The sequence below is a fragment of the Zootoca vivipara genome, chromosome 3 (genome assembly GCF_963506605.1).
Source record: "Zootoca vivipara chromosome 3, rZooViv1.1, whole genome shotgun sequence".
In the NCBI taxonomy this organism is placed as follows: Eukaryota; Metazoa; Chordata; class Lepidosauria; order Squamata; family Lacertidae; genus Zootoca; species Zootoca vivipara.
Window position 1 is genome coordinate 93,725,540 of NC_083278.1, and position 25,429 is coordinate 93,750,968.

Consider the following 25,429-nt stretch of genomic DNA (forward strand, 5'->3'; position numbering starts at 1 on the left):
GACCAAGTGCTTCAGTCATACTAATTTCGCTGAAACCTAAGACTGGGTAGTGAATCTCCTTTGAAGGATTCACCTTCACCCTGTAACAGATGAAAACACTTTGCTAAAGTCACACAGGTTGCCATAAACTCCTTTTCAGGTCATTGTGAATTCTAACGTTTGCCAAACCACTTTGAGTCATAATTTGGAAAACAGTTTCTCTTCTAGCAGATTGCTTCATTAAGGGGCTTGCCTTGGTTTGCCTTCCTTGTGTTTAAGACAGGGCTCAATGGTTGACCTTTTACAGATATCTTTGTTGTTTAGTCGTTTAGTCGTGTCCGACTCTCCGTGACCCCATGGACCATAGCACGCCAGGCCCTCCTGTCTTGCACTGCCTCCCGCAGTTTGGTCAAACTCATGTTCGTAGCTTCGAGAACACTGTCCAACCATCTTGTCCTCTGTCGTCCCCTTCTCCTAGTGCCCTCAGTCTTTCCCAACATCAGGGTCTTTTCCAAGGATTCTTCTCTTCTCATGAGGTGGCCAAAGTATTGGAGCCTCAGCTTCACGATCTGTCCTTCCAGGGAGCACTCAGGGCTTATTTCCTTAAGAATGGATAGGTTTGATCTTCTAGCAGTCCATGGGACTCTCAAGAGTCTCCTCCAGCACCATAATTCAAAAGCATCAATTCTTCGGCGATCAGCCTTCTTTATGCAAGATACAGATATCTTGCACATATGTAAATTACTACACAAGCGGCTGCAAAGTGTAAGACCCCATCCCATTTTAAACTGCTTTGTTCAAAATGTACTTCCAATGGTATTTGATCCTCCAACCCATGAAGAAAAATCAGAGGACAGTGAACAGCACCAGAAACATATATTTCCTTGTTTCATGATAATTTAGTGTGCAAATTATATTAATAATGATTGTTTTATAGCAAAATGTTGCCAGCAATTTTATGTAAAGTTCAGTGAGAAAGTTCCTGTAAGAAAGTTTTTGGATTTTAAGTATTTGCCTCCTGTCCCCAGTATACATATAGGATACACTGATATAATCCATATCATAAATGGCACAGGATAAATTGCAGATAGCATTAGTCAGATTTTAAAAATAATCAAGAGAAATCATGTTTTGTTATTGTATTATCAGTAAAGTAAGTGGTGAGTTGGATGCATTGCTCATGGATTGTTCAAACAAATACTGCCATCACAGCTCTTTCAGAAGTCATGTGTTAGTTTACACACTGGTGTGGTTTGAATTGCTTATCCACTGAAGGGTTCAATGTGTGGCAGGGTGTCTCAGCTGACCCCCATACAAAAGCTTGGTCTCTGTCTCTCTCTCTCTCTTTTATATATAAAGTGAAGGCTTTGATGTTTTCTGCTGCGAAACACTTGTAAAATTATGAGGTGAAGGAGTTATGATCGATTTGGAAAAAAAGAAGCAACATTTTGGTTGGGCCCCATGACAGCCCGGCCATTTCCGCTGAGGCAGTAGGGTGAATAATGCAAAAGCCATATTCCCCCTTGTGTTTAATCTTGCATTGTTTTTCACAGAGAAAAAATTCTACTTGCCTTCTAAGTCATGTCATCCCTGGTTGTCATCCCGTCTCTCAAACCATCAAAACTGTATTAAATGTTGCAAAGCTGCGCGGCAAGAGAACTTTCAAAAGTCAGAACCCATTTGCAGAGCAGCCCTTGTAGAAAATGTATTCTGTTCTCGGCAGAATTTTCCTTCAGTTCTTTCCACTGATAAGTTTACTGATTTCTCCCAGTGGAATCTGCTGGAATTTATCGGTTCATGGTTGGCAGTCACAGATTAAGGTAAATGTCGATCCGTAATGACCCTCTACATGTTAGTATTGCAGTAAAGCTGGGCTTTTATGTCAAAGATATCGGAGAGGGAGCTATTACACATGACAGGGGTGATCAAGGGACTCCAGACCAAGGCAAGCATTATTAAATATTGACTAGTTCTGTGATTTATGTAGAGCTGGAGGAAAAAAGTGACTTTTTAACCATTATATATTCTTCAGCAACGAAAACCAGCCATTTATCTCCTGCTGGTAATAAAGAACAGAGTGCCTGCATATTTTAGTGGAGGGGGGAAACCTGGCCTTATAAATGAGATGGACTCTTTCATGATAACATTTCAGTTTGTTAATTGCCAAAAGGAAAACAGGCAAATTGGAAGCAATTACAAGTTTTGACTTAAAGAGGTTTCTCTGTTGCTTCAGGTCTGTGGGGAGAAGAGAAAAAAAATGTATGGGGAATGGAACCCGGGAAATTTTCATTTATTTTGTTCACTGTTACTGAAACTTTGCTTTGCAATGCTAAATGAATAAAGATAATCTAAATATTGTTTCCCCCCCACGCTCTAAGCAGCTATTATGAGTGGCATTTATGCAGGGTGTTTTTTGGGTATGGGTGGGTGTATATTTCTATGCAAGAAAGAAATTAAAAATTAATTCATCAAACTTATTTAAAACATCATCTGCTCTGTAGATTTACACAGAGCTTATTGAATTGTCTGGTGGTTAATTGGATATATCCTTGACATAATGAACAACTGCATTTCATCCTTAACTGCACTGTCTGTTAAAAGGACAGAAATAAAAATGCAAAAGTTAGGGATGGAACTTGGTTGAAATGAAGATATATTAGCATCAAAACAATTGCATCTCCAGTGTCAGTCAGCACACAGTGAAATTCTAAGTGGCTAGTTTGGAAAAATGAATGAAGAGGCAAGCTTCAGCTCTTGGACAGAGAACTACATCACATAGCTTCATTTTTATGTGTGCACTCTCTAGAAGCATAAGTAACATCGACACAATTTGGAATGCTTGAGATGTCTCGATCCCACATGCAGGGAAGCATGTTTCTTATTTTAAGGGACAGAAACAGTGATGTATTGTGCAGCAAATCAATTGTATGATAAGTTAATGCTAAAATCAGCATCCAGGACTGGATGAAGAGAAAGAGGAACAAAGAATTTTTTCTGTTTAGTCCCCCAGCAACCATATGTTTTACAGTCTCTTCAAGTTTCATAACACCATTTAATAATATCTTTGACTTTTGAAATGGTTGGATATACAGATGCTCAATCAATTCTACAGTGCAGGTGGAAAAACATGGGGGAAATAGGTTGTCATTCCATTAATTTTTATTCTGCAGATATCCGCAGAAAAAATAATAAGTGTGAACCTGCAAAAATGCAAATAGTTCTTATAAGTAGTTTTACATTCATCATAAGCCCATGAAACTGGATGTTGTATAGCACAGATAGGGAACCTCTGGCCCTCTATATCTTGTTGGACTCCAGTTCCCATCAGACCAAGCCAGCGTGTCCATGGGCAGGGATGATGGGAGTTATGGTCCAGCAACATTTAGAGGGCCTAAGGCTGTAAAGGTTAGTGACAGGTGTTTTTGCTGGCTGACTGTTGTACACTTCAGGCACTATTTCTTCTAGGAATTATTTGCCAGCCTGAGAGGTAAAATAGAATTCTCTGCCTATGTGGTCAACATAAGCAGGCCATGTGTACAAACCCAGCATTCTCATTTCAGAGGTACAAATATGATGGTCTTGAAGCTACATAAACTAGGAAGCCATTTGTTCTCTTTGTGCAGGCATATCAATGTTCCTTAAAGAACACTAATGAGTTCATTAATGTTAACTGAATTATTGTTAAAACTCTTGTTGATTGCTGTGAACCAGGTGGCCCGGCCACCTGACTAAGCAGGAGCTTTTATTGTTGAGTATTTTTTTTAGTTTCAGTCAATTATTGTGATCATTTCATACAAACGTGTGATTTTTGTCCCACATCCTCCTCAGAAATGCTCTATTGTTCCTGAGTCTGCAGTTTTTTAAAGTCTTTCTGTGTATATTAGATCTTCAGGCAGCTCTCATCATGATTTGCTGGCTGTGGTGCAGGCAAAAACAAACTATAATTCCCATGATTCAATAGGGCACTGATCACAGAGACATCACCATCAGTGTTCCTGTGCCAACAGTCTCAAAAAATACTCACTGAGATAGCTCCCAAATCCAGAGCTAATAGCATTGAGGCCAAGGCAGTTCTCCAATCATTAACTGTAACAATGCTGTATTGCCTCACTTCCATAGAAAATTAGATTGCATTGCATTCTTAGTTTTGACTATGACATTTTTTGTTATTGTTTTGTGAAACATGATCTATACAGTATATAGATATTATACTGTGAGGGTTTTATAGATGAGGCTTCACATGAAAAGACAGGTGTCTCTGTCTGAATATTTCTAATATTTTCACCAGAAAGATAACCACAGAATGTAGCAAATCGGCCCAGCCACTGAATATGTATAATGTGTAGTTTAGTCAATTATTTAATAGAAGTATAGTATATATAAAATACAGTACATGGATGCACACACATACTAAGGAATTAAAAGGGATGAAAGAAATGTTGTCTCTGTCCAGGGTACTGAATACATATGTGTATTCATGTATTGTATACATATGCTTTCATTGGTTAGGCCAAATAATTTTTAATCGTCTGGAGCAGAATAGAAGTTTGCACACTGAGTGAACATCATCCTTAACTTTGGCATTTAGCTTTATCCTGAGCTGAACCTTTTATCCTTGTTGCTTAAATATTTGGCATTGAGAAAGCAGAAACCAGAACCTCTGCTGGACTTTTCGTTCACATGTATGTGATTAGTAAAACTGAACTGAAGACCAAGCAAGATACTTTAGATCATTTGCCAGGCTTTTTCATATCTTGCTTCCCACTCACAGCTTCAGTACAAATTCTAGAGAGAACTTGTACAGCATTAATAGTCTTTAATCCTTCAGAAATAAAGGTACTGAGTTCAACTAAGGCATATATTTATTAAAGACCTGATATGTAGGCTCAGCTTATTTCTGTTTCACTGCAAAGTAGAAGCAAATGATCACAGTTGAGAAGTTGGTTAGGGTAAGCTTCCCCACAACAGTATACAGTATAGACATAGAGTGCTCCCCATTTTACTTTAAGCTGTTTACCAAAAAAGGTGAAATGGCAGGAAGGTTAGTGCCATGTGGGCATAGTGGCAGGGTACTTTGCCAACCTTCCCATTGCCCTTTTTCATCCTCTGGGCTTCTCTTACATTACTGTTTCATGTTGGCAAACGGTTCCATGTGTTTTTCTTTCCATTAAACATTTCTCACATGCTTCCTAATCTGCAAAAGACCCATGAGACTAGTTATTTTATCTTGTCTTCCCCTGAGCTTTAATTGAATTGCAGGAAACCAGTGCAGCTGGCTAACACAAGCTGTATATTGGTGTCTCTCTGCTTTCAAGGGAAGTTCTTCCTGTTACCTCTAACATTTCTTTAAAGGTAAAAATAAATAAATTATCTGTCTAATATTTTTTAAAAGTTCCCCGTATTATATTCTGTGCACATTGGTTCTGAAGTCAGTGACTGAAGTGGATGGCAAAACACAGAGCCACTTTATATCATAATTGTGAAACTTTTCCTGAACTGAACAATTTCAGGCTGCAGGTGGAATGTTTTATGTTTACGTTTACCTCTGGGGTAACATCATTTTTAAAAAATAATAATAATCTACTAATATGTCAAGGAGAAGGGCACACACACACATAACATATGGAATAACACTTCTATTGTTTCAAGACTTTTATTAAATAAACGTGATGCCAAGAGGCTGACTATTTCCAACCTTCTACTGATTTACTCTGTGACCTGGGCAGTCCATTTAACCTTTCTGTAATTTTCTGTATCTTTATTCAAGAAGGATAATAATACTTTATATCCCAGGAGTAGTGAGGACTAATTAGTTAGTGTATTACAATGTTCTATGTAAGTGGTAAATATAATTAGTATTAAATTAAGAAGATAGTATACATGAATCCTCAATATGGTGGAAAGAGGGACTGTCTGAAACAGTGGTGCTTAACCTAGGAACTGCATGAAAAGGCTGTTCAGGGAGAAATGATTTCTCACTTTATATATTATTGCCTGCAAATATTTTGTCCATAAATTATTATTTTTTTGTGGCATTTCCCTCCCATGCTTTAACATTGTTTATGTTTTTGTAGTTTGTGGGGATATTGGGACAAGTAACTCCCCTCCCACATTGGCCTCCCTATGGAAATTATAACTGAATTACAAACTACAAATCAAAACTTGGCATCAGTGCCTGCATTGGCACCAAAAAATCAATAGGACCTATGGTTAACTTATTATGAAACTGATTAGTTTGTTTTAAGCCAGGATCCCTGGTTCAGGCACAACACTGAGATTTTTTAAAAAAAGAACTTATTGGTCAGAAGTCGTCCTCCCAGTCACAATGGAGGAGGAGGGAAGATTGTGTAAATCCACTGCTCCCCTTGGGTTTATTCAGACTTATTTAGGTAAAGGATTCCTGGACGGTTAAGTCCAGTCAAAGGTGACTATGGGGTGCGGCGCTCATCTCGCTTTCAGGCTGAGGGAGCCAGCGTTTGCATGACTAAACTGCTTCTGGCACAACGGAACACCGTGATGGAAACCAGAGCGCAGGAAAACGCCATTTACCTTCCTGCTGCAGAAGTACCTATTTATCTACTTGCACTGGTGTGCTTTCGAACTGCTAGGTAGGCAGGAGCTGGGACAGAGCAATGGGAGCTCACCCCATTGTGGGGATTCGAACCTCTGACCTTCCGATCAGCAAGCCCAAGAGCCTCAGTGGTTTAGACCACAGTGCTTACATAGCACTAAACCACAGTTTAGCGTAGCATGTGAACCACACCAATAGGTCACTATTATTACTAATTTATTCCTTACAGAGAGTTAACACCTACATTTGTATTGTATATTGAACCTGGCCTCGCAGATTTCAGCATTTTATCCTATTGGCCAGCATTTCTCTTCAGATTCCTTTTATGCAGAAGCCCATCATATATGAAGTTGTGCAAATTTCAGCTAGCAAAGTCAGGATCGTGTTGAATATAGGCTTCCATCCTTTGTGGAATAGTACACTTTGACACTAATGGTATTTTGTTGACAATATCTGTATTTATTATATGACTTTTTATAAAATTGTTTCTTTTCACTACTTCACTCTTCCAAAAGCAAATTTATATTTTTAAATGGTTTGTGGCTGACCATGTTAAAGGGAACTGGTTCATTACTGCTCACAAAAGGATTTATTTTGTTAACATAAATCAGTTTTATTCCACATTTTTATTATTCTCCTGGGTCAGTTTCTCCAATTGGAATCAATACAAGTGTAAGTGACACAATCAATCTAGATATTTGATTGTGGATTTGCCCCCCCCCCCCGGCCCGTGCTGCTTAACTAGTCTCTCTACCAAGGCATCTCTGGAGAACTGAGTTCTTATTGACAACCATGAATTATGAATACCAATTCATAATCTTTTATTGTATGGGAGGATATACAACACAACTTGTATAACATTTATATTACAAAGCAGATTTTGTTGTTTTTAGGTTTCTTGGGGGATTAAATTTATTAAAAGTATGAATCTGTTTAATGCAAAGGGTCATGGTTTGAACAGATACTTTGCATTCTAGGAAAGTTGTGTGGCATAGTTGCTTAAATTTTTAATGCCTGGCTGTAATAAGAACATAAGGAAAACGTGCTGCATCAGGCCAGCGACCCATCTAATCCAGCATCCTGTTCTCACAGTGGCCACCCAGGTGCCTTGTGGGTAGCCTTCAAGCAGGAGGTGGTGAGCCCAACAGCACTCTCCCCTCAAACAACTGATATTCCAACAACTGCTTTTCAGAAGTGTCACTGCCCCAACCATGGAGGCAGAGCTTAACTGTTGTGACTAATACAGTCATACCTCGGTTTAAGTATGCTTCAGTTTGAGTACTTTCAGTTTAAGTACTCCGCTGACCCGCCTGGAACGGATTAATCCACTTTCCATTACTTTCAATGGGAAAGTTCGCTTCAGGTTGAGTTCGCTTCAGGTTAAGTACGGACTTCCAGAACCAATTACACCCATACTTTGGGTTAAGTACGCTTCACGTTGAGTACTCCGCGGACCGTCTGGAATGGATTAATCCACTTTCCATTACTTTCAATGGGAAAGTTCGCTTCACGTTAAGTACGCTTTAGGTTAAGTACAGACTTCCGAACCAATTGTGTACTTAAACCGAGGTACCACTGTAGTCACTTATGGCTTTATCCTCAATGAATGTGTCCAATCGTCCTTTAAAACCACCCATTTGGGTGGCCATCGTTGCCTCCTGTGGGAACAAATTCCAAAGTTTAATTGTGCACAGTGTGAAGAAGTACTTTTTATCTGTCCTGGACCTTCCAGCATTCAGGTCCAAAAAAACTGTACTGCTATGAGAGACCGAGAAAAACTTTTCTCTATCCACTTTCTCCATGTTAAGCGTAATTCTATAAACTTTTGCATGACACCACTAATGACTGGCTGTGTTGCTTAAGTTGTTTGAGGTGAGCTCCCCAAAGCAAAAGTTTGACTCAGTAAGATTTACAGTGGTACCTCTGGTTGCGGACATGATCCGTTCCGGGGTACCGTTTGCAACCCAAAAAGTCTGCAACCAGAATGGCGCTTCTGCGCACGCTCAAAGTGAGATAGAGTGCTTCTGCGCATGTGCAACACTTCTGCGCATGTGTGTGCGGTGAAACCCAGAAGTAAACACTTCCGGGTTTGGCGTGTTCGCAAGCTGAAAAGATGCAACCTGAAGCGGATGCAACATGAGGTATGACTATAGTAGTCTGGAGGACCAACATAATAGCATAAACTGGATTAGGTCATAATTAATATACTTTCAGTTTTGTTACATGAAGAATTCAGCATAATTTGGAGTTGTCTGCATCCTTCCTGAGGTAGTTTGAAAGTCTTCTGTAGATCTGAATTCCTCAGGCCTACATCCATAGCAGAAACCTCTGAATTCACATTGAATACAAGGTAGGCTGCAATCTTCACCACCACCACCCCAATGTTGATGTTGGGAAGGGTGGTTTAGCATGCAGTAGAGTTGTCTCCCCACCAGCCTCCATCAGCAGAGAGGAGTACCACTTTTGCTGGGAATGTGCTCCGCCTGAGTTGGTGGGAAGCCAGCACCATCAGATCTCCCACGGTTGTAGCCACTGGAAAGCCACTAAACAGACCATTTTATTGCGGGGAAGGCAGATACTTTGGATCTGTGGGATTCAAGGTTCTGCAGATCTTTCAAGCACTGGAGCTAGTACAGCAAAAAGCAGCCATAACCCCCCATTTCCACCTTGATTAGCAGGAGCTGATCGGCCACAGTTAGTGTAGGTCTATTAGAGATGTCTGCATCACTGTCCCCCACCCTCTGCTCACACCATGTTCTGGTCTAATGCCAGATCTCATGGAGGATGGAGGCAGGGCTGGATCCTGGTGTGCTTCTTGTGTTGCTGTGGGGGGGGGGATCTGGTTCCTAAGGAGAAGGTGCCCATGAGGTTCTGGGCTCTGGTCCTACAGGGGTGGTAGCCTAGGAGGTTTCTGTCCTCTTCCCCATGCTTTTTAACATCTATATGTAGATCATCAGGGGGTTTGGGCTGGGTGTTCATCAGTATACGGATGATACCCAGCTCTACCTCTCTCAAATCAGAACCAGTGAAGGCGGTGAAGGTCCTCTGTGAGTGTGTGGAGGCAGTTGGAGGATGGATGGCGGCTAAGTGGTTGAGGAGTCGGATCTGCCGCCAGCGCTGATGCAGTGAGGAATCCTCGAGCTCCAAGGTTCCTGGTACTGTGAGGGAGGGGGAGAGCCACGAGAGCAACGCGGCCCCTCAAAAGAACCCCAGATTGAGCTTTCTGGGGGAATGAGAGCTCAGCTGCGCCCAAAGGTGACTCCTCTGCTCACCGGCAAGCTCTCCTTGAGAGCTCCGAGTCAGAGCAGAGTTGCAGTCGCGGGTGCCATTTTCAAGTCTACTGCTACCCTCACAGAACGAAGCTCCGAGCCGGCAGTGGAGAGCGGTGGATTATTATTTTTTTAAGGATTTGGAAGACATTGGACACCGTGAGTAATAGAAAGATTTTTTTTAAAAAAATCCACTTGAAAAGAATTGGCCACGGGAGGATATTTAAACAGGAAGTTGGTCTCCCCCATTGAGAGAACGGTGATGCAGTTAACTTGCCTGCAGCTGGAGAGTTTGACCGGACTTTAATAACTTCCAAGGATTGGTCTTAAAACCTTCCCCCTGAGGCAGGGTAAAGGGGAGAAGGATTGATAACATTAAAATCCCTGTAAATTTTTTAAAATTTGGACTGGGGAAGCCCCCCGGGAACTGGAGTCGGGTCCCTGGAGGGGTCAGCCAGCCACCATTATGACATCACAATAGGAAGGAAGCCTCTTTGAGGCTGAGAACTGTTAACTCTGAAGAGAGAGCAAATATAAGGCTGTGTACAAGAAGTTTGATAATGCTCTTTTCAGAAATGGACACAAGATTTTTAAAATATGAACAAGAATTAAAAATGAGAGTTGAGAACCAGATCGGACGTAAACTTTGTTTCTGAGGTTTGGATATACGAACAGCGCCAGTTCCTGCATTGTAATCTCTGCAGATCCCATGGAATTTGAGACAATCAGGATGTCAGTAGACACAACATCATCTAGACTTTTTGGATTATCAAAAACTCCTGGAACTGATTTTGGACGTGAGAGATGAATTGCGACAGAACAATATAGAGATCCACAAAATAAGGCAGAACTCTGTGGAAAGTGAAGGTGGATTGGTCTCAGTAGAGAATGAACTGAAGCAAGATGCAGTCCTGGACAATATAACTGAACTTAAAAAAGAGGAGGAAGATATATGGAATACTGTTCCCCCAGTGGGAGAGGGGGAACAAGACTTATGCTTCAATCAAGGAGTCCTCAAAGAAGAACCAGCATGGAATAATGTCCTCCCAGTGAAAGAGGGAGGGCAGGATCCATGCTGGGGCCTGAGCTTAACTGGGGGGGGAAATGAGATAGGGCTGGAAAGTGGAAACATAGCTGGATGGTACTGTGCTACAGTAACAAAATTGGGGGGGGGCAGCAGGAAGGAAGAGTGGTGGACAGGTGGCGAAAGTGTGGGAATAGGGTGAGGAGTACAATGGTTATTTTCTGATAGACTAAGATGGCTTCTCACAGCAAGGGAACCGCCAGAAGGCCCTCGGCACTGGACCTCAGTGTCCGGGCCGAATGATGGGGGTGGAGACGCTCCTTCAGCTATACTGGACCAAAGCTGTTTAGTTTCCGAGCACAATTCAAAGTGTTGGTGCTGACCTTTAAAGCCCTAAACAGGGCTGCCTTCAGATGTCCTCTAAAAGTCTGGTAGTTGTTTTTCTCTTTGACATCTGGTGGGAGGGTGTTCCACAGGGCAGGTGCCACTACCAAGATGGCCCTCTGCCTGGTTCTCTGTAACTTGGCTCCCAGTCACCAGTCTAGCTGCCGCATTCTGGATTAGTTGAAGTTTCCGGGTCAACTTCAAAGGTAGCCCCACATAGTGCATTTCAGTAGTCCAAGCGAGAGATAACTAGAGCATGCTGGAGCACATTATGTTACACTAGCTGTGATCATATTGAAAAAGAAAAATCTTCAACTGAATTCATGCACTGTTCTTTGAGTAAAACTATATACAGAAGACAATAGAAAGGATAGGATAACATTAAAACTGAGGGGCACAGGACACTCTGTATATTGTTTTTGTTTAACCTAGACATTTACTGAAAAACCATGTAGTTTCTGGAAATGGTTTAAGGTCTCATTAGCTTCAAAAGAAAAACAGTGGTGAAAATGATCTAATGCTGTCATGTGTTCTGATTGCTCAATTAAGATATGCCCTGCGTGGATCCTTATTTTGTTTACCTTATGACATTGAGAAGCAATTAAATTCTTCCAGCCTGGAGAGGTGTTTGGTTAAACAACTTGTTAAAGAATTGGGGCTTGGGGGATTTCTTGTTACAATATAAACAAAGGAACTTACAGGGTGTAGACCTTGGAAAGAGTACTCAGAGTTGAATTCACAAAGTAATGGACAGGAATATGTTTTAAGGGGCATAACTGACTTCTCTTGCATTACGGCTACACCAATTTTTAAACACCTTGCTATGTACCTTCACCTTTAGAGCATAATTAGAAGGCTTGAAACTCTGATCCAACTGCAAGAACAGCCAACTCATCCATCAACTCAAAACCAGTTTTCATAATTATTTGAAAGCACCATTCACAAAGAAAAGTGCAAAGGCTGAACAAAAATGACATTAGACTTTTAAATGTTTTTGATGGTGCAGAGGCCCAATTTCCCCAAACTTGTAATTGACTGAAAATCCAATTTGCAACAACTATGCAAATTAGGCTACTTGTTGATAAACAAGTAAAAAAGAAAAGTACTGCCGAACAAACATGAGTTTTGTTTCACTTGATAGACAGAAAGATAGAAAGATGGCCAGACAGAGAACTTTAGTGCACAATGTCCCCCCTTTTTGCGGCCCTTACAAGACTTCTCCTGCAACTCCTTCAGATTTATTGAAAACCACTGCAATAGAAGTTGATCAGTAAGACAATTTTAGCTCTTCCTCTGAATTAATCATAAAGTTTTCTATCTCAGCTAATTTTCCCATCTGTAAAGTGGGAACAATATTGGGCTGTCTTACAGGAGTATTAGGAAGATGAATGTGATGAAAAATGCAAGATCATAGGTTTTGTTTGATCTGTTACTGAAAAGCTCAGCTCATTGTGATGAATTGGAGGAAGCAATTATGGGTTAAGATGAAACAGTTCCAGTTCAACAATCATACAAGGGATTGAACCTACTCATGAGCAAACATGTAGACCCTCAAACCTGTTGCAAGTATCTCTACAATCTTATCCAGTTACTAATTAACTCTAGGAAAGTCACAGTAGAGTATCCTCCAGCATGCATCTTTAACCTGCAGTTGGATTGTCTGAATTTACATTTCCTGACTAGCGTCTTTACCTTTCCCCGTGACTGTACTGTAATGGCTTACATGCTATGTAAGTGGCATGAGGCCATAAAATGCACAGCGAGGCCAGCTTCGTTGAAGGTACCTAGTCTCAAATTCCTAACCAGGGATTTCTACCTAGTTACCTTCTGATGTGCTTCCTGCATCTATCACTTCTCAGTTATTTCCAGATGTGTTATTTTTCTATTATACTGCCTCTCTTGTTGCTTTGAATTAGTGTTTTAAAATAGGCTTTAATGTTTTTAAGGTTGATGTGTTCTTTGTACATGACCATGAGCAATTTTGTTACTTGTCAAGGGGACTCTGAACTGTTAAAATGATTGGATTAGCAATACAAAATGACTGCTGTAAATTCAGTGAATCAGGGTGGATATTGCCATTCAATACTATTGCTTCTTCACGTATACATTCATTCAACGAGGTGAAGTATGAGATAAAGAGAACTCCTCTTTCTGAATGCAAAAAAGAACGAATTTAGTTTATTCTATTTCCTTTTCTATTACAGTCTTTGCCATGAATGGCTTGATGTTGTGCCATTTTCTATTCCTGTTACAATCTTTGTAACATGAATAAGAAATTGGAATGCTAATGCCTACCAGATAGTATTCCATGTCTGCTTGGTGCTATACTGCACTACTGTGACCTTTGCAGTATTATGTATTCTGATTGGCTGTCCATTTCACCTCTTTCCCACAAGTTAATAAGGCTGTAAAAAGGAGAGAACTTGAAATGGCCAGCCAGTCAAATTACAGAATATTGAAAAGGTCAAAACAGTACAGCTCACAGGGAGAAAAAAAATTACGGGAATATATGAGGCATTAAAATTCTTGTGACAATGATTATAAGAAGAATGGGAAAGGATGCCCATTTATGTTATTTCAGTCTAGTGAACCCCATAGGATGATGGACCCAGGACAGCAGTAATTCATGCACCAGCCATCCACTAGAGTTTTATGCACCTATTTACATGAATATTAAAGAAAAAAACATGCTTTAGAACCTCTTTCGAACAATTCCCTTACATTTGCATGCTCATTCATCAATAGCAGCATTGGGTGAAGCTTATAGTATGTGCCCATAATAGCACACTTTATTACCTCAGTTTTCACCCGGATAGATTGTCAGATATATATTTTTAATCTATGCATATCATTTTATATAGAAACTAGCAGGATAAAATGGCAGTAGTAAGAGGCACCTCTCTACAAGACATGAGATTCCCTTCTCCACTAAAGGTGGCCAGGTGTCCCAAAGAAATTGTGAAAATAGCTTGAAATCTATCTATTTGTTTAATTTGTATACTGCCCTTCATCCGACGATCACAGGGAAGTTCACATAAAAATACAAAAGGAGAACACAACATGTGCAAAAACCCCAAACCAAAACCAGACCAACAATCCACCTCTCACAAGCATATTTAAAAGGCCATCGAATGTCAATCAGCCAAACACCTGGTTATAGAGAAATGTTTTTGCATGGCACCTGAAGATATGTAATGAAGTTTCCAGGCAAGCCTCCCTAGGGATAGCATTCCAGAAACAGGAAGCTGCCACAGAAAAGCGTCGTTCTCATGTTCACACCCTCCAGATCTCTTGTCGAGGATGCACACAAAGATGGGCCTCAGATCAGTTCATATGAGTAGAGGTAGGTATTTTAGGTATGGCGGTCCTGAGCCATACGTGGCTTTATAGGCCAATACCAGTACTCTGAATTGGGCCCAGAAACTAATTCACAGCCAGTGCAGTCAGTCTAGGAATGACATTATATGCTTAAACCGTTTTGCTCTGGTGAGCAGCATGGCTGCGGAGTTCTGTACCAGCTGAAGTTTACAAACTGTATTCAGAGGCAGTAATCCAACCTAGAGGTTACCAGAGCATAGACAACAGAATTTAGGTTATCCCTGTCCAGATAGGGGAGCAGTTGGACCACCAGCCAAAGCTTATGGAAGGCACTCCACCTCACTTAGGCCACCTGAGCCTCAAGTAAACAGTAAGATCCAGAAGAACCCCCTAGCTATGTACATGCTCCTTCAGGGGGAGTGTGACCCCGTCAAGAGGAGGCAACCTCCCATCCATCTGGTCTAGGGAACGACCCCTTAAAAGTGCTTCAGACTTATCTGCATTCAACTTCAGTTTGTTGGCTCTCATCCAATCCATTACCAATGCAAAACAACAGTTCAGCACATAACACTGCCTCCTTCAAGCAGGCAGGAACCACCCCCTCTCACAAGGAAGCATTCATCACCTCCCTGGCCAAGCCAGCTGTCCCCTCCCTGCTAGTTTTTATCACCCAAGAGCAGCAAGGGTCCGGAGTGCAAGTGGTTGCCCTGACCAATCCAAGCATCTTATCCAAATCCTCAAATCTTACTAACTGAAACTCATCCAACACAACAGGACTAGACAATGCTCTGGGTGCTCCTTGACCTTTATCTGCTATAATAGTGGAGTAGAGATCCCAGTGGATGAAACCAAGCCACAGTGAGCTCCCATTGGTTCTACCACCTCCTTCAGCCCAGACTGTAAGTGATCTCTAACTACCCAGAGATGCTCTACCAGTTGACACAATAAGGATGCAATGGAGGCAGCAATGTATTGTATACCATCTTTGCTGCCTTCACTGCCACTAGGTAGGTTGAATGATGAGCCATCAGTGGTGTTCAATTGCATTCTACTCACATTTGAGCAGTCTCACAGCTTGTTTCCTCGTCCTAAGCTCTGGAGTATCCCAAAGAGCCAAGCGGGCTCCACAAAGCTGGAGAGGGCACTTGGGGTGATTCTGTCAATGGCCTGAGCCATTTGGATATTCAAGAGGTTGGCCAGGGCTTTGACAGGAGCATCAGTCATACCAGCTGGAAAATCCCCCAGAGCCATCTGGAAGCCCACCGGATCTATCAGCCTCAAGGGGGAGACCATCCTGAAAGGTCCCCTGTCTCTGCGGAGGGGGAAAGGTGCTGAAAGCATAAATCTAAACAGGAAATGATCTGGCCATGACAAGGTTCTGGTGTCAATATCACCCACTTTCAGATCACCCTCTTCCTGCCCAGTTGAGAAAACAAGGTCCAGAGTTTGACCTGCCGGTGAATAAGATGTTGAAGTCCCCCAGAACCAGCAGTGTGGGAGTCCTCAGCATCCGTCAGCTCAGGCAGGGAAATTGCTGGCAGCAAATTGGGTTGTAAACCTCCTGAGTTTCCCAGGGGTAGGGGATTTGGATAATTACTCCAAGCCAATCAAGAGCATGGGAAAATGCTGCCACCATCATGAATTTATGAATCATAAATAAGAACAAAATAAATTTCAGCTTGTTTTGTAAGAAGTTTTTTGCAAATCTTTATAGCCATTCTGTCATCATTGGCATTATTTTTTATCTCCAAAAAGCAGTCGTCTCTGTGTTATCTCTGCGTATGGAAAATATTTTTAATCTCATTTATTACATTTAACCTCTATTGATCCTTTTTCACCCAAGTTACATCCACCGATTGCTACTTGGTACAAGTTCGCTATTTTTGCTTCTAACAAGGCTCATAAAATTGTGCTTGACTCATAGTTAGAAACAGCAGAGTGGTGTGGGCTGCTTTCTAAATGAGCTTTTCCATATCTGTGGATTGTACATTTCCCACCTTTGCTCACGCAGCAGGGGATATGATAGCCTGCAGACTTTTCTGGACTATAATACATCTCCTTTGTGAACCTCCTTGTATTGAACAAGCCCCTAAATACACTTGAGTCAAAGGGTCATTTATTTTTCACCCTCCTCTTCTCAGCAGGCATAGTGAGTCTATGAGATAAAAGTATTATTACTATTTTTTATATATATAAAAAAGGTTGCATGATCTACAGGTTGTAGGCAGTATAAGGAACAGAAAGCTGCCTTCATCTTCCCCCTTCATTGCTCTCCATGGCATTTCCTTGTCAGTTTATTACTGCTACTTACACACACTGATCTTAGTGAACACAATGGGGGGCTGGCTCAGGCTGCCAAAGAGAGCAGTCATTCCAAAAGTTCAGATCCCATGGGTCTCTGCTTCAAAGGAAAACCTCACTTAGGTTGCATGGAACTTTTGCTCTGTGTGAATTTCTTGGAGTGCTACAATGATGATATAATTAACGAAATATGGTAGAAGATCAAGGAGGGTTACCTTTGGGTCCTGGCATTTCTTTTCTAGCTGTGTTTTTTTGCATAGGGACCCTAAAAGGATGTCCATGTTTTTAATCCCCCCTCCCTTATTATTGCACTGGTCTGTTGCCCTAAACCCTCAGCCTACGATTCATTTTATGACACACAAACATTTAGAATGAGGCTACAAATACCCACCCACCCCCCTCTTTTAATATTTACACACAGGGGCACTTTCTGCAATAAAAATGGAGCACAAAGGATAATATCATATACCTCCCCCGCCCCACTCTATTCGTTGTGCTTGTAGAGGAGTACGTTTGAACAAGCCATGAGAAGGAAAAGTAAGTAAGTGCTAATTTATGGGTCATTTTTCAACGCCTTGAAATGAAAGGCTTTTGAAGTCCACTTTTTGTTTACTTTAAGAAAAAAAAAGCCTTATTGTAATCTCAGTGATGTAATATTTAATAGCAGCTAGATATTGGTCGTATTTGGAATTTCAAAATGGGCCTGAGTTGTTTGGCTTCACTCAGTACTGTTTCCCTTTAGTGACTTTTTTAAGCTGCCCGCGTCGAGCATCCCAGGGGGGAGCCACAGCGATGTCACCCCCCTCAGGGATGACACCCGGTGCGGACCACCCCTTCCTCTGACACTGTGTAGAAGAGAAGCCTTTTCCGCTATGCATTTGTGCTGGATTGGCTTTTGACATACCACTGTATCCATAAAAAGAACTTTGCTGGATCAGACCAAAGTCCAGCTTCCTGTTCCACCCATGTCTCTTGGGAAGACCACAAGCAGGACACCAACAACCACTTCCTGTAAATCTGGAGGCAGCATATATCAGTCATGACTAATAGCCATTGACAAGCTTATTCTTCCATGAAATTATCTGGTTCCCCTTTAAAATAAGCTTACCAGATTTTTTTTTCACTGAATCTAGGGACACTTTTCAACTTCCTACTAAATAGATGGATTTTGCCAGGGGACTGATTTGTAAATCCGGGGACTGTGCCGGGGAAATGGGGACATCTGGTAACCTTACTTTAAAAGTCATCCGGGTTAACTGTTTTTTGAGGCAGTGGCTGCTGTTAGGGAGAGATGATTGTATGAATTAGCCCCAAAATCAGGATTGCCTGCTTACTGTACAACTTTCTGCTGGCTCTCCATGAGGAAAGGCTGGTTCTAGAAGCTTCCTTCACAGAAATGCCCTTGCTGAATGGAGTGGACAGTAAGGGGTTGATGAAAACATCCTGGTTGAGGATCCTGTCAGGAAAGGGAAAGGCTGAAACAAATAGAATAAATGGTTGCCTCAGTGCAAACCGTACAGGAGGAAGAACAATTGCCTTCAAACTTACCAGTATCCCAGGCTATTGCTAATATAGGCATGAGGCACATTCTTGTTGTCAAACTGCTGTGTTTAGAATTGTGAGTCAGGTGCGAAGAAGGACACCTATGAAAAATGGAAAGAGGAATGCGCTACCCACTTATACTCACAAATAGGATCCAAGCTGAGGCAAACTAGTCAGGAATGCCATCAAATGATATGAAATGCTTATCAGTGTTGCACTTTCTTTCAGGCTGAACCAATGTGGCTGCATTTTCCAGCCCACTGAAAGTCAAGTTTATGCAGTGAAAAGTGGCAAAGCTGCACACTGTGTGTCACTGCCAGCATGAGTAATTTGAGGACCTGAATTCTTAAAGAAAAGGGTGTGTGTGTGTGTGTGTGTGTGTGTGTGTGTGTGTGTGTGAGAGAGAGAGAGAGAGAGAGAGAGAGAGAGAATAAGATTTTCCTAATATTTTAGTTGCCAGTACTGCAAATTGTTTGGATAAGAAACCTTTGTTCTGTACATAATTCATGTTAGGAGATCTGTCACTGGCTCCTCGGTTGGAATTTGAAGCAGTGAGCAATTTGAACTCCTGCTTTGCCTAACTCATTATAAATGTGCAAGTTCATTTTTTGGAGGGAGCTGAATAAAATGGTTATGTAATTACATACTTCTCATAATTATTGAGTAATTATATACTTCTCATAATTACCAAGTAATCATTCTGCTATAACTAGAACTTAATGTTACAACTAATTATATAATTACTGTGTATTACTGTTGTTATCTAGGCATCAGAACAAAGTGTTGCTTTGCTGATAGCTTTTTATCGTAAGCATTTTAAAACAAAAATACTAATATTTGTTGTGTAGCTGAAAGTGGATCTTACATACTGAACATACAGTGGAAAATAACACTTCTTGCAAGTGGGAAAAATGATTGTGTGAATGATTCATTGCTTTTGTATTCTGTAAAAGGGATAAAATGTTGCTCCTTTAAAATATATATATAATTAAATGCAATGGAATATAATACATGAAAATTGTTATTGGCATCCATCTGTCTTGGGAGACAGTGGAAGAGTGCACCTCAAGTGAAGTCAAATTGTTGGAGAGTTATAGCTCCTGATGTGGTTGTAGAGACCAATATGGAAGAGACGTGTTCAGTTGCAGCTGGGGCAGATGAAGGCTCCCAGTACGTTTCCGAGCACAATTCAAAGTGTTGGTGCTGACCTTTAAAGCCCTAAATGGCCTCGGTCCAGTATACCTGAAGGAGCGTCTCCACCTCCATCATTCTGCCCGGACACTGAGGTCCAGCACCGAGGGCCGTCTGGCAGTTCCCTCATTGCGAGAAAATCTGGTAGTTGTTTTTCTCTTTGACATCTGGTGGGAGGGCGTTCCACAGGGCAGGTGCCACTACTGAGAAGGCCCTCTGCCTGGTTCCCAGTAACTTGGCTTCTCGCAGCGAGGGAACTGCCAGAAGGTGATGGAGGTGAAGACGCTCCTTCAGGTATACTGGACCGAGGACGTTTAGGGCTTTAAAGGTCAGCACCAACACTTTGAATTGTGCTCAGAAACATACTGGGAGCCAATGTAGGTCTTTCAAGACTGGTGTCATGTGGTCTCGGCGGCTGCTCCCAGTCACCAGTCTAGCTGCCGCACTCTGAATTAGTTGTAGTTTCCGGGTCACCCTCAAAAGTAGCCCCACATAGAGCGCATTGCAGTAGTCCAAGCGAGAGATAACTATACTATACTATACTATACTATACTATACTATACTATACTATACTATACTATACTATACTATGGTTACAGGTAGGTAGCCGTGTTGGTCTGGATCGAAGTAAAATAAAAAAATTCCTTCAGTAGCACCTTAAAGACCAACTAAGTTTTTATTTTGGTATGAGCTTTCGTGTGCATGCACACTTCTTCAGATACAGTGAAATGGAAGTTTCCAGGCACTTATGTAGAGAAGGGGTGGGGAGGGGTGGGGATGGGGAGGGGGGATCACTCAGAAGGGTGGTGGAAATGGGTGATTGACTGACTGATAGCTGTTGATGACCGCAAACGACTGCAAATGGTTTTGCATGAAAAAGCAAGGGTTGAGATGGCTGAAGATCGCTTATCATGTATAATGAGATAAGAACCCGATATCTCTGTTCAAACCAGGTCCCTCCATGGTTTTGAGCTTGGTGATAAGTTGCAATTCAGCAACTTCTCTTTCCAGTCTATTTCTGAAATTCTTTTGTAGTAAGACAGCTACTTTGAGATCTTGTATAGAATGTCCTGGGAGATTGAAGTGTTCTCCTACTGGTTTTTCTGTCTTCTGGTTCCTGATGTCAGATTTATGTCCATTTATCCTTTGGCGTAGGGTTTGGCCTGTTTGTCCAATATAGAGAGCTGAAGGGCACTGTTGGCATTTGATGGCATACACAATGTTAGAGGATGAGCAATTAAATAGTCCTGAGATGGTATGTTGGATGTTGTTGGGGCCAGTAATGGTGTTGTCTGGGTGTATGTGGCAGCAAAGTTGGCATCTGGGTTTATTGCAGGCTCTGGTACCAGTGTCCATGTTAAGTCTGGTGGTTGTATTATTGTGGGTGAGGAGTTGTTTAAGATTGGGTGGCTGTCTGTAGGCAATGAAAGGTCTTCCTCCCAGAGCTTGAGAAAGGGAGCGGTCATTGTCCAGGAGAGGCTGTAGATCTCTGATGATGCGTTGTACTGTTTTAGCTTGGGAGCTGTATGTGATGACTAGTGGTGTTCTGTTATTTTCTTTTTTGGGTCTGTCTTGCAGCAGGTTCTCTCTAGGTATCTGTCTGGCTCTGTTGATCTGTTGTTTAACTTCATCAGGTGGATATTTTAGTTCTAAAAAGGTTTGCTGTAGATCTCTTAGGTGAGATTCCAGATCAGCGGCACAGCCATGGGCACCCGCATGGCCCCACAGTATGCCAACATCTTCATGGCAGATTTAGAACAACGTTTCCTTAACTCCTACCCACTCAAACCTCTCCTGTACCTGCGATACATTGACGATATTTTTATTATCTGGACACATGGACAACAGACCCTGGAAACCTTCCACCAGACATTCAATGACTTTCACCCCACCATCAACCTAACAATGAACCAATCTATGCAAGAAATACATTTTTTGGACACTACTATAAAAATACAGGATGGACGTATAGACACCACCTTATACAGAAAACCAACTGACCGACAAACATATCTACATGCTTCTAGCTACCATCCCAAACATACCAAACAATCCATCGTATACAGCCAGGCCTTACGTTACAACCGCATCTGTTCCAACTCTACAGACAGAGAATCTCACCTAAGAGATCTACAGCAAACCTTTTTAGAACTAAAATATCCACCTGATGAAGTTAAACAACAGATCAACAGAGCCAGACAGATACCTAGAGAGAACCTGCTGCAAGACAGACCCAAAAAAGAAAATAACAGAACACCACTAGTCATCACATACAGCTCCCAAGCTAAAACAGTACAACGCATCATCAGAGATCTACAGCCTCTCCTGGACAATGACCGCTCCCTTTCTCAAGCTCTGGGAGGAAGACCTTTCATTGCCTACAGACAGCCACCCAATCTTAAACAACTCCTCACCCACAATAATACAACCACCAGACTTAACATGGACACTGGTACCAGAGCCTGCAATAAACCCAGATGCCAACTTTGCTGCCACATACACCCAGACAACACCATTACTGGCCCCAACAACATCCAACATACCATCTCAGGACTATTTAATTGCTCATCCTCTAACATTGTGTATGCCATCAAATGCCAACAGTGCCCTTCAGCTCTCTATATTGGACAAACAGGCCAAACCCTACGCCAAAGGATAAATGGACATAAATCTGACATCAGGAACCAGAAGACAGAAAAACCAGTAGGAGAACACTTCAATCTCCCAGGACATTCTATACAAGATCTCAAAGTAGCTGTCTTACTACAAAAGAATTTCAGAAATAGACTGGAAAGAGAAGTTGCTGAATTGCAACTTATCACCAAGCTCAAAACCATGGAGGGACCTGGTTTGAACAGAGATATCGGGTTCTTATCTCATTATACATGATAAGCGATCTTCAGCCATCTCAACCCTTGCTTTTTCATGCAAAACCATTTGCAGTCGTTTGCGGTCATCAACAGCTATCAGTCAGTCAATCACCCATTTCCACCACCCTTCTGAGTGATCCCCCCTCCCCATCCCCACCCCTCCCCACCCCTTCTCTACATAAGTGCCTGGAAACTTCCATTTCACTGTATCTGAAGAAGTGTGCATGCACACGAAAGCTCATACCAAAATAAAAACTTAGTTCTATACTATACTATACTATACTATACTATACTATACTATACTATACTATACTATACTATACTATATTTGCTGTCCTTCCCAGTTTTACATCATAAACAAGTTAAGTGTGTGTACTCTTCAGTGTACTCTTTAGCCATAATTAATTGCTTAATGAAGTTCTGGTTGTTGTTATTCTATAGTATTTTCCTCAGATTTCAAAATAAGTCAGCCAGCCTTTAAATAAATAAAAGAATCAACAACCAGGCACAATAAATTAGGTCTGCTGAATAAGAACAATCCAGTAACAGCAGAAAACACCAAAAAAACCTCATTTCCACTCTCTCAAACACCCTCTCAACTAGGCAATTAAACCCACCCCCTTCTACAGACTCTTGATACTGCGATTTTTCAGCCACATTACACACCCACATTATGGTTTTCACTTTTCCAGCCCTGTCTCCTATGGCAATTGTTCTTTATGACTTACAGCTTTCTGTTAATGATCATATGTTTTATTATGGAGAAATATTGTAACAATTTATGTGTTTTTTTAACATGGGTGAGCTTTTATCAGCTAGAGAAATTTTTAGCTTTTTCTCTCTTTCTCTTCCAGCTAATGGCAATTATGCTATTTTAAATGGGACACAAATTTTGCATACCAGCAAAGAAGCAAATATCTGGGTGCCCATTGGAGGACTAATTCCGTTTTCAAACTACACAGTTCAGGTGAATGCTTCCAATAGCCAAGGCTATGTGATGAGTGATCGTGTGATGGCCACCACACCTCCTTCAGGTAAGTATGATGACATGTTCTCTGCCCACCGCTTCACAAGTAAAGCACACAAACATTTTCACAATAAAATATTTGAAGGTGGGGTGCAGTTGTGCTGTTACTGCCCTCTTCACCCCTATATGCACTATAGATTTAAAGTAGTATCAGAGCACTTTGTAAACAGTCTTGGCTTCCCCCAAAGAATCTTGGGAAATGTAGTTTGTTAAGAGTGCTGAGAGCTGTTTGGAGACACCTATTCTCTTCACAGACCTAACAGTTCTCAGAGTTTCCTGGGAAGAGAGATTGACTCTGGGACTTGTAGCTCTGTGAGGGGAATGGGAGCCCACTAACAACCCTCAGTGCCATCAACAAACTACACTTACCAGGATCATTTGAGGGAAGCCATGAAGTGATATGCAACTGCTTTAAATGTGTAGTACAGAGGGGCCTTTCTTTCTGTCTTTCTGTTTAAGTAGGCCAGGGGTTCCCAAACTAAGGCCCGGGGGCCGGATGCGGCCCAATTGCCTTCTAAATCCGGCCCGCGGACAGTCCGGGAATCAGCATGTTTTTACATGAGTAGAATGTGTCCTTTCATTTAAAATGCATCTCTGGGTTATTTGTGGGGTCTGCCTGGTGTTTTTATATGAGTAGAATGTGTCCTTTTATTTAAAATGCATCTCTGGCTTATTTTTGGGACAGTGGACTGGCCCCCTGCTGAAAAAGTTTGCTGACCCCTGAGGTAGGCAGTCACCAATCTTTTTGGAAACATGATGAACTGTTTCAGGCGCCATCCAACCCACGCTGCTGCAAGCAGACACAAACCACCCTTCACACTGCAGACCCCTCCCAATGTGGGTTGGGCTGTGTTTTTTTTTTTTAAGTTTCTTGGTCAGCCGCTACCAGCCTAAACCTCTGCCAACCCTCCCTACTTCCCTTCCTTGCTCCAGAATGGTGTTCGCAGTGTGAGCTAGGTGGGTTTTTGTGTGGCTGTGAATGAGAGGGGTGGTGGCCCTGATGACAGAGAAAGAGAGAGGGAGAGAGAGAGACTCACAAAAGAAAAGAGCAGAGCATCTTTAAAGATGGGCATATATTTAATATTTATGCCAACTTATTATAGGAATTATGATATAGTTTCTTTCATCATTTGATTGTTGTTGATTACAATTAGGAAACGTATAGCTTTGAAATGATCTTTTTTATGACCTTGTGGTACTTTAAAAGCAATACCTCATTGATTAAATAGGTTTTAGTTCATGCTTCCTTTTACTTAATGATCTGAAAACATATTATCCTGATTTACACATACAATCATGCTGAAAAGCATGTGGCATTCACTAGACTATGTGTGTTTAAGTAGAATTAAATTAGCACTGGAAGTTATTAAAGAAATTTTCCATCCCGTTGTCCAGTGGACTGTGATTCGTACTGAAATGAATAATAAATGAACCAGCACATATGAGAAAAGCACTGATATATACGACATTCTATAATCCATATTTACCTTGCCATTATGTTTTATTATAATAATTTTGTTTGAGTGCATTAACACCCTAGGCCCTAATGCCACATTTTAAAATGAAACAGTAAACTGCAGCACTCTGTCGCAACCAGTTGGTAAGAGGAATTTATCAGATTTGCAAGCTTAACTGAAGGTGATCTGAAGACTTTCGCTTAAAAGTCCAGCTTTGGAGGGCATTTGGGTATGTGCTGGTTCTCTTTTTGAAAGACAAGCATTCTTCACGCAGGCTTATCCTTTTAGCTGATCCTTTTAGCTCTGTTCCCAAACCAGTGCCATTGCATAACGCCACCAGCCAGGAATTGGCACACCTAACCAGGATGTGTACTTGATTTATAGGGTGAGGGGTGCCAAAAAGCACAAGAACACGGTTCATAGTGTTACATTGTGGACTTTGCTTACTGAATCAATATGTAGTGATTACAATATCATTTGCAGCCGTTGGGTCATC

General features: G+C 41.5%; 1 protein-coding gene across 1 annotated transcript in view; it reads left to right on the forward strand.

Moving 5' to 3' along the window:
- Positions 1–25,429, forward strand: part of USH2A (usherin) — a 452,818-nt gene that overhangs the window by 245,976 nt on the left and 181,413 nt on the right. Inside the window, exon 39 of the mRNA XM_060273280.1 lies at positions 23,304–23,483. Coding sequence (XP_060129263.1) covers positions 23,304–23,483 — 180 coding nt within the window. The remainder of the gene's footprint in view (positions 1–23,303; positions 23,484–25,429) is intronic.